A 10067-nucleotide genomic window follows, 5' to 3' on the forward strand; every position below is an offset into this window, starting at 1 on the left:
CGGGGGACGTCTGTGGCCGTTTGTTGTCTGGGACAGGAAACATGTGAGCAGAATGTGGGATGTACGGAGAACTTGGCAACACGCAAACACAACACAGGCGGGACGGAGGCTCTTCCAGGACATTTGGCCGTCACAGACTGCATGTCACAAGGAATCAAATTAGAAAGCCAAAACAAAGCAAAGGGACTTTCTGGACAGACCTGCAGGGAGCCTGCGTTGGTCTGGAGGGGGGGTTTGTCGAGTCAACCCGAAAGCTGATACGTCAGAGAGAGCCTCAGTCGGTCACTGAATCACTGCATTTTGTCTGCCGCTCTTTCTTGGAAAGTCTCCAGCTGCACGGCGGAGCTGTCACTGCTGCGTCACTCTCCGGGGTCAAATGCTTTTTAACGCAAGAAAGTGAAGCTCCCCAGAAAGATCAGCGTAACCCCCCCTCCTGCAGCTCTGAGGCCTGCACACATTACTCCCACCACACAAAAACTCACACCAGCATTCAGCATTGTTCAGCAAATATAGTGCATGATAAGTTGCTCGGCCCGCTCTGACTTTAGCATCATGGGAACAGCAGATAGAAGGTCCTGGAAGGTCACAGCAGAGTTAATCCAGATGACACAACTGCGGTTTGAGGAAAACTGTGGGCCTCCTTCAAACTCAAGCCCTCTGCTTCTCTCAAAAGATCCATGCAACACTTGTCACTCATCCTGGTTGATTAAGAGCGCCACCTGGTGGACTGAAGCAGTTGCACTCTTTGAAAAATACTTAAATCCCAAACTTTGTGCAACAATTTTGCTTTTCTCAAATGTGTTTTTCATATAACAAACTAGACAAACTGAAACTGATCTATGCTGCAAATCCTGCAAACTGTGAGCCAAACATGTTTTTAAAAGTCTCCCATAAATCCAGTCAAATGAATTAAAGCTCTCTGAGAACAGTTGGATGAATTGGTTCGTCCTGCAGAAGGGATGCTATCCCCCCCACCCACTGAGATGGGTGGGACATGAACTCAACATTGAGCTGCACACCTGAGGGGCCACACACCTGCAGGGATGGCACAGGTGAAGGCAGCAGGGGATGCTGCGACCGGTCTGCAGGATTACTCAGAGGTGTACTCGGACATGGCAACCGTCAGCTCCAGCGCGGGTGAGTCCACAAGCACCAGAACGGTGACAAATCTTTCTTTAGATCGTCAATTTGCTTGTTTCTTGGTGACCTTTCAACTCTGACGTGTCTTCATTGTTCACATCCCATCTTTAAACATTTGGATATTGTTACACAAAAAATGTAGTTCAAATATTTGCTTATAAAACACAAAGAAAAGTAATTATAATATATATTTATAAAGGGGTAGGGCATACGTGTCATTGTCAAGGCCCGGGGGCCGGATCCGGCAATCCAGATCAGTTTATTTTATTGTTATTAACAACCTGATGTTATCTTGCGCTTATTTCTAACTTGTATAATTTTGACAAAATGTATTTTTTTTAATATTGAAAGTTATTTAAGCTATAAGTTGATTAATTCTGGAATAATATTCCTGTCTTTTTTATTATTCATAATTATGTTAAAAAGTTACAATTTTAAAGTTTTACAATTTGGCATTCTGCTAGCTTTTTGGACTATTTTGGCATTTACTAAGATTTATTTAGAATATTTTGGAATTTAGCTAATATTTCAGTCGCATGCTAGCTGTTTTAGATAATTTAGGCTTTTTCTTTAGTTTTTAGGCTGTTTTGGAGTTTAGCTAATATTTCAACTACATGCTAACTGTTTTGGCTAATTTGGGCTCTTTTTTTTTTACATATAATTAGCCTGTTTTGGAGTAAGGCTAATATTTACACGCTGGTTGTTCTGGCTTATTTAGGCTTTTTTCAGTTTTTATTAGGATATTTTGAAGTTTGGCTATTTTTTCAGGTAAATGCTGGCTGTTTTGGCTAACCTAAAGTTTTTAGGCTAATTCAGCATTTAGCTAATATTTTAGCTGGCAATTAGCTTTAGCGTTTTCAGCTATCAACGTCCCCATCTTCAGCGGCCAAATTCAGCTTAAAGCGTCACACTAACATTATCACAGGTAATAATATACATCTAGTGCATAATTATGTTGAAAAATTAAGTTTTCAAAGGTTTAAAAAGGTAGTTTTAGTGTGTTCAATTAATGTGTATCCTTTTTGGCCCGTTTTGGATTTTGGCCCCTTGCTTGATTGAGTTTGACACCCCTGGGGTAGAGGGTCAGAGCAGCCAGGCTGGACAGGTTGGTCACTTTGTTAGAGCGAACAGGTAATCTCGGTCAAATCCCTCCAGTTTCTAGTATCTCTTTCTCACGAGCTTGAGTTCAGCAGCTAAAGCTCTGTGGCTCTCAGGTTGCTGATGACAGTGGGAACCAGAAAGTCTGTGTAATCCCTCTTTTTTTTATTTGGGACGGTCATTGGTGATTGCATTCCATCAAGTTCAAGAAGAGGAAACAGGAGCTGGAGGATTGTCTGCTGAGTTCTTTTCAGCACAAAGACACTTTTTTAAGGTCTTTTCTCCTGAAAGCAGACGTTAGAGAGCCAGTGCGGAAAGGGGCTTTGGGGGAGACCTCCATGTCAGCGGGAGTGACCAGGCGGCAGAGGAGCTACCCCTCCCCGGCCAGGAGGCGCCACCGCACCACCTTCAGCCACAGGCAGCTGGAGCAGCTGGAGCTGGCCTTCGGGCAGAACCAGTACCCGGACATCTACTGCAGGGAGGAGCTGGCTCGCATCACCAAACTCAACGAGGCGCGCATACAGGTGGGGGCCGACATCACGCCATGCTTTATTTCAACTCAGTTCATGTGTGAAGCACCAGTTCAAAACAGAGGAGCTCCGCAAAGAATTCAACATTTCGAATGGCTTTAATCCTGTTTTTAGATCACATCGTTCTAATAAGTCAATATTTTAGGATTTTTTCAAGAATGCCAGTAAAGAAGACAACAGGTAAATGGTTCTGGTTTGGCCCTCCAGTGGGCATTAACAGGTGATACAACATAGATAGTGAGTGTAAACTACTGATCAAAATTAAATAAAAAATTATGTAAATTTTCACTTTTATTAACATTTTTCTTGCATTCTTTGCTTAGTTTTCACAGATAACTTAAATAGTCGGTTGGACATAAATAAAAAGAAACTGAATTGAATGTAAACTTATCCTCATTTGAGTCTAAATAAGGTATTTTTCACAAAAATAAAACATTTTTGGAGCTTCTTAACGAAGAACTCAGCCTGTTCTTCACTAATATTTTTTTTTATTCTAAAACTTTGATATACACATTTTTTAAAATTCATTAAATATTTAAAGACCAACTCTGATGAAAATGGCGTTTTTCATGTGTTCTTGTAGCTTTTTTCGGATGATGGACAACTTATATGAAGAAATTTAAGCCTAAAATCTTCAAATCTTTATGAATTAGGAGCAGATGAAAAAATGCTGTTTGAAAAAGATCACATTTGTGACGGGGCGGGTCAGTTCTCTCCATGTTTGTTGCACCGGTAATGTTAGGTTGTGGGTGTGAGGAGTTGTAAGCTAGCATGAGAGCGTGTGAACAGACGGGTGATGGGAAGTGAGGCTGGGCTTACTCCAAACTAACAGTCCACAACTCAGAGGTGAATTTCTAAAGAACTCCTGGGGATCTGCAGAAACTATGTCCTAGAAAATTACCATTTTTTTTAGATATTGTTAAAAGACCACTGGGAACGATTTGAAAATTGATTAAAGATGATCGGACTGAGTCTTTAAGATGCATTAATCCACACGTGCACAAAAATGTTATAGGTCTGCATGTGTACAACACTTTATACAACGTCCATGTGGAAGAAGAAGCAAATGCTAAATCAGGGGTCCATCTGTGTCCTGTCGCTCGAATTGGCACTTTTATTGTCTTTATTGTACAATAATTAGCTTTGTTGCATTTTCTGCTTTGTTTTTAAATTTTTACAACACTGTAATTACACCACCAAACTAAAGAACTGAAATAATTGGAATCAAAGTGTTTCTCTTAGTCTGTCTGTCTCATTCTGAGCCCCTAGTGTGAAAATGTTTTCATTTTTCCTGCACTAACAAGCGTGCTTGTCTCGGCAGGTTTGGTTTCAGAACAGAAGAGCCAAACAGCGCAAGCAGGAACGGGCATCCAGGAAGGTTCTTCGAGGGGGCGTCGTGTCGGGCCCCAGGGGCCTGTTGGGCGGCGTGCACCTCCAGCCATCCGGCGTGTCTCGACAGTACTACTCGCAGCCACTTCCTCACATTCCCCATATGTCCCCCATGCTGCCCACCGGGGCTTACTCTCGCCACCCGGGCCCCGTCAGCCGGTGCCCGTGCCCCAGTGTCCCACCACCGCCACCGGCGCAGCACGACGACTGGTACAGTCCGCTGAGGGGGAACCTCGCTTCACCCATGTTCTCACTGGCCCCCATGCAGCCGCTGGAGCCAGCCTCCCACTGGAACTGAGGTGTTCAAATAAAGAGTGTAAAAAAATCAAGCTGTGTCCTTATTCACATTAATGATACTGTTACATTTGAGGAATGCAGTGAAATAATGACAAGTTTCCTCCACTGTCAAATGTAGACCAGTAGAGCTTGTTTTTTTTCCTACTTAGATATCCAGCTGTTTATAGAATAAAGACACTTTCACACCTATGAAAGAATCAACCCATGAAGCATCTCTGTGGACTGTGGGAGGAAACCAGGGTGCTTATTAATGCACGAGGAGAACATGCAAACTCCACACAGAAAGGATCCCATCCTTCTCAAGGTGAGGAGAAAGAGTTAAGGACTACAGCACCATGAAGCCCAACAGGCAAGACGTTTGGTCATTTTTCCTTAAAAAAATGTTCTGTAAACTGAAGAAAAAAAGGAACCTGTGTTATCTAGAGTCAAACTGAAAAAGTATGCATCTCACAACAGTAAAACATGGCGGTGGTAGTGTCATAATGTGTGCCTGCCTTCCAGTTCATCTGTAAAAATGCCACAAAAAAAAGAAAAAAATGAGTTCAGTTTAATAAATTTAGCCCCCAAAAAAGAACAAAATCCTGCACAGACTCACTAAAACACTTGGCAAATGCTTGAACCCAGATGGGTTTAAAGGGTAACCAAACAGGGAAGTTAGAGGCTGACTCCGCCCACAGCCAAAATGTGAAAAACCAATCAGAGGGGTGGAGCTGGGGGACAGGACTGTTATCATTACTGGAGCTGCAGATCATGATGTGCATGGGACTTAAATGGTTTGACCAATCATGAAATTGAACTGTAATCGATTTGACCTGCAGGGGGCAGCACATAGATGGTTTTAAACAATTATTTTTTTAATGAAAGAAGTGTATTTTACTTTTTTTTTCATTTGTCAAGGGCCAATAGTCAGCACTTTCAAAGTTAATAAGGTCAACACCAAAAAAAAATAAAGTTAATTTAGGTTTTGGTCACCCTTTAAAGTCTCACTCTGGTCAAATTTTGATCTGTTGTTTAAGCGTCCTCAGTTTTCTTTTTATAAGATTTTGCCATTTAGCCTAAATTAAAAAAAAACCTGTGTCGTTTTGTAGTACATAGTTTCTGCAGAGTGACAGGATTTCATTAGAAATTCGCCTCCAAGTTGTTGCGCAAAGCAACCCCACCCCCTTCCCTGTCACTAAGACCTTGTTGCCCGGGAGGTTGTTGCCCGCCCAGTGGATTTTCCTCATCATAAATAAAATGTTTCAAATTGTATTTTGTCATCTCCTCCTGTTTTAGTATGATTCAAGTTAAAAAAATATTTAGAAATTATATTTTGATCTTAAATTTCTTTAAGATCTTCCATCATCAGAAAAATACCAGAAAAACATGTTAATAACACCAAAAACATAACTTGTGGGTTTTTAAAACAGCTTAAATTTAAGAAACTTAATCATTTGAATATTATTTTTGTTTTATTTGAAAATCTTTGCTGAATAACCTAAACTACTTCAATGCAAAAATGTCAGTTTTCTAATTTACAAGCTAAAAATGTAATAAAACATTTAATTGATTGTGGAAAAAAACCTTCCTGATCTATCTCAAGCATAAAAACACAACAAAACAGTTTGTAAATTAGACTCTGATTTATTTTTTCATCCTCCAGTTTTATTTTTTTATATCTTTAAATATTTTCCATTGAACCACATCTGAAGAATCACCAATGGATGGCAAAAATATAGCATTCATCTACATGAAAAAACACTTCAGAAGAAATCACAGATGGATTCAACGAACTTTGACCTGACGTGTTTTAAAGGCAGCGAGCGTGTGAAACAGACGAGTTACATTCAAGTGCTTTACTGTCACGGCAGTGACGTACGTCAGTGCGGCGCCGCCTCACTTCAGAGGCGGAAGGAGGAGAGGTCTGGCTGCACCAACTGAAGGTGGGCTCATTGTGGAAATACAGGAAACATCGGATCAGTTCAAGCTTCATTCGTTCTGGATCAAGTGAAGGCCACGTTTCTGACGTTACGGAACCGGCGGCCTCTCAGACGGCCTCGTTTGGTCCATCGAAATACATGTGAACGTGTAAATACTTGAGTTAATTTGACAGTATTTTAGTAAACGCTACAGAGCAGCCTGGTAAATGAAGGCAGCATCAGTTTTAGCTTTAACAACCGATCAATATGGACTGTTGGACTTTGGTAGAAAACAGCTGAAACGGACAGGACCTCACAGAAATGCAGAATGACCCCGTTCCAGCGCGTTTGTTGATTTGATTTCTAGAGTGACGAGTTGTGCTCCTACAGCTGGTACAAAGGAACCAGCTTAAATTACAGACTGATTATCAGGCGTGAGCGACAGAAACAAAGATGTGGTTGGCTCTTTCCTGTGTCTTCACGCTGTTCTCCCTTTTCTGACAAGTCCTCCCAACCGAATCCACTCTACTCCAGAGATTTGGCAAACTCGGCATAATCGATGTAGCCGTCGTTGTTTTTGTCATCATCTTTTAAAACGTCGTCAATGAGAGCAATAAGATCCTCCTCCTTCATGGGTTGGCTGTGCTCTCCTTTTTCCTGAAACAAAACATCAAAAATAGTTTTATTTTGTCCTCTATGGGTGTGTGTGATGACAGTAGACTCCTACCTCTTTGTGGACGTGTGTGATCGCTGTGGCCAGCTCCAGACCGTCCAGCAGGTTGTTTCCATCATAATCGTGCATTTTGAAATAATGCAGCTGCAGCTCTTGCGGTGTCATGTCTTTCTCTGGTTTGTCTATGACTCCTTCCAAATGCTCCATGATGTGGCTATAAGAACAGACGGACGAGGAGGAGGTTAAAAGACACCCAGACTCTGAGAACACGGAGCAGGCAGAGAGGACGCTCACTCCTGATCCTGGACTATGTTCTTGTCCAGACGCGTGTGGTGGCTGGGTATGTGAGCCGCACTGCCCACAATCTGCTCCTCAATGGGTGGGACCTCTGCATGGACATGTAACAGGGAGGAGGACAGGAGGAGGAGGAGCGCACCTCCCCACTGCAGGACACAGAAGCTGCTCCTCATTCTGACGGAAAAGCAAACATCTAGATGTTAAAAAAATACATCCAACTTTTTAAAACAATCTGCATCTGGATTCTCCATAAAACTTTTCACTCATCAACATAATCTTCCTACTACATAAACTAAAAGTATTTTGTTTCACATCTGTATTTTTGCAGGAGCTAAACTAAATGACATATTGTCTACTATACAATCTAACTGTAATTTATAGCTCAAGTATAGGTACACACTTTTACAAAACATCTCCCACAATAAGCTTTGTGAGCACAACTCACAACTAACATCAACAATGTATGTGATCATTTACTTTAATATACAAAACACAAGACATGCTAGCTAGAAATATAGTCAATTTTAACGCCAGATTCAATGCCACATCTATATTTACGTGCCACATTAAATGTTTAAGCGAATATAAGACTTCAAGTGAAATGTTTATCAAAACAGGAGCTCAATACCTACTTTTTAAATGTCTTTTCCGAGAAGCGCCGTATTTTTGTTGCACTAGACGACTGTTAGCAGTTATGGACTGTTTTTGAACTAAGTGGCTCCCCGTAGATTCTCTTGGACACGACAGCTCATTTGTGATTGGCTGATGTGTTCCAAGATGAAACAAGTGAGGCAAGAGAACTACCCCAACCTGTGGAGAACTGTTGGTGAACTCGTTTCGTTGTTCGATAAACAAAATAAAATTTAGTGATTTATATTTAATAATAAAGCATTATTTTTATGTCAATGTTTTCAAAAAAAGACATAATATGAATAAAATTTAACCTTTAAATGTATAGACTGATTCATATTTTAACAACCGGAAATGCATTCGAGGTCGGGAATTCTCTTGATTTCATTTGAGAAGCTTTTTTTTTTTAAACAAAAAAAATGTTTCTCCTTGTAATTAAAATTATAATATTTCTTTAAGTTTTGACAAATATGTTTTCGAGGGTCATTTTATACTATATTTGGAGATACTTTTGGAAATGTTTGAAGGGAATACCGTTGTTGCGTCATTAGGGGGCGTGTCTCCACTGCTCAGCTGGTGAATCCTGAGCGTTTACTCAGAAGAGGGACACGTTCATGTTCACGTCCAGCAAATGTCAACTTTCCAGAAAGAAAATGATGCCGCCAAATCTCTTTTCAGGAGGCTGGAGGTTTCTTTCAGTGTTTTAGAATAGCATATTTAGTCTCTCAGTAGTGGATAACAGCAGATTTCTCCCGTTTTGATCCCCTTAGAGTGATTTAAAGTAAAATATTCAATCAGATATTGGTGGATTAGAGTGAATTTCCCCTTTTCCCTTGTGATTCATTACAGTTTTGATCCTGTTCGTGCTATTTATTATGAATAGAACCGTCTTATGCTGCACAAACTGTCTTTTTTACGCATGAGAGAGCTGTGATTAACAGATGTATTATTCTGTAACCCAGCCAAAACCGGGGGTTATCCTGCATCAGCCTGCCACAGTTTTGCAGATCAAGCCAAGCCAAGAAATTGCTAATAGATGTTTTTACCCCTTCAGTGAACCCTTTTAGAAAATTATTGACATAAAAAACCAAAAACAAAGGCATGCTGGCATCATGCAGGTCCTTTCTCAGGTCTAACCTGCTTCAGCTGAGCTGCAAAGGCTTTGTCTGCATCGCTGTTTCTTAAGCCTTGCTGCACCTGATCCAGTTAAAGTGTTAACGGGGAAAAGATTAGGGGCAGGAGTCCTAAAGAGCAGCCTGCTTTCAACCTCTCCAAACACCAAACGCACGAGATTCCAGATTAATAATAATAATACTAATAATACTAATACTAATAATAATAATAATAATAATAATAATAATAATAATAATAATAATAATAATAATAATAATAATAATAATATGGATTTGGTGCTTTTCCTTGTCTGCACACCGCGGTGACCCACATCCCCACCCCTGTCTTTACGCGCGTGCTTCTCCCGGTAGTCCGCAGTCACTCCCATCGTGTCAGGGGAGTACAGTCACCGGGACCGAGCGGCGATGGCATCCCGGGTCTCCTTCACCCCGGTGCGGCTGGAGACGGAGCTGGAGCGCTACAGGGCTGAATGTCAGTGGGGGAAACTCCTGGCGATGGTGGAACAGATGCAGGGCGCGCGGATCCACGAGGACGGTGAGTGATGGTGGAGAACACCTTCAATCTGTCCACTTCTTTAATGTTTCCCACTGAAAAATCTGCACATAAACAACACAAGAATAATTTAGAAACTTTCTATGATTGTACCGAAGCATTTTTTTTTTAATAAACTGGAAGTTTCAGGAAGTTATTTCCACAGAAAGAGCGTTTTATTTTGACGCGTAAAGTGTACTGTAATGAGCAGACAGGTTCCTGAATTAAACCAAATCATTGAAAGTGAACTTTTTTAACGCCGTTTAACAGGTTTAAACACCCGTTTGAGAAGCAGAATGAAGTTAGAAGTCTTGAAGTCAAACTGCGTTCAGGCTGGACTTTGGACTCCCAGCAGCAGGACGCAGTGGTCAGATCTCTGAACAGATCTGTTAAGAAAGACCAGACCACCAACCTCAGAGGAGCTGCCACTCAGCCCCCCCCCCCCCCCCC

At 41.2% G+C, this 10067-nt stretch overlaps 3 protein-coding genes across 3 annotated transcripts in view; 2 read left to right on the forward strand and 1 right to left on the reverse strand.

Moving 5' to 3' along the window:
• The first annotated feature begins 1031 nt into the window (after positions 1-1031).
• On the forward strand, positions 1032-4519 carry prop1 (PROP paired-like homeobox 1). Its single transcript, XM_024297734.2, has 3 exons — positions 1032-1137; positions 2533-2762; positions 4090-4519. The coding sequence occupies exons 1-3, from the start codon at positions 1044-1046 to the stop codon at positions 4453-4455; spliced, it is 690 nt and encodes a 229-aa protein (XP_024153502.1). The 5' UTR covers positions 1032-1043; the 3' UTR covers positions 4456-4519.
• Positions 4520-6061: 1542 nt separating this feature from the next.
• Positions 6062-8097, reverse strand: mcfd2 (multiple coagulation factor deficiency 2, ER cargo receptor complex subunit). The gene is made up of 4 exons (XM_024298042.1): positions 7955-8097; positions 7320-7496; positions 7080-7239; positions 6062-7009 (listed from the first exon to the last, which is right to left on the reverse strand). The coding sequence occupies exons 2-4, from the start codon at positions 7493-7495 to the stop codon at positions 6878-6880; spliced, it is 468 nt and encodes a 155-aa protein (XP_024153810.1). The 5' UTR covers position 7496; positions 7955-8097; the 3' UTR covers positions 6062-6877.
• A 63-nt stretch (positions 8098-8160) lies between these two features.
• The window catches only part of ttc7a (tetratricopeptide repeat domain 7A), an 80218-nt gene continuing 78311 nt past the window's right edge, over positions 8161-10067 (forward strand). Inside the window, exon 1 of the mRNA XM_036215455.1 lies at positions 8161-9620. Coding sequence (XP_036071348.1) covers positions 9491-9620 — 130 coding nt within the window. The 5' untranslated portion in view covers positions 8161-9490. The remainder of the gene's footprint in view (positions 9621-10067) is intronic.

Source organism: Oryzias melastigma, linkage group LG15, assembly GCF_002922805.2.
Source record: "Oryzias melastigma strain HK-1 linkage group LG15, ASM292280v2, whole genome shotgun sequence".
Taxonomy (NCBI): Eukaryota; Metazoa; Chordata; class Actinopteri; order Beloniformes; family Adrianichthyidae; genus Oryzias; species Oryzias melastigma.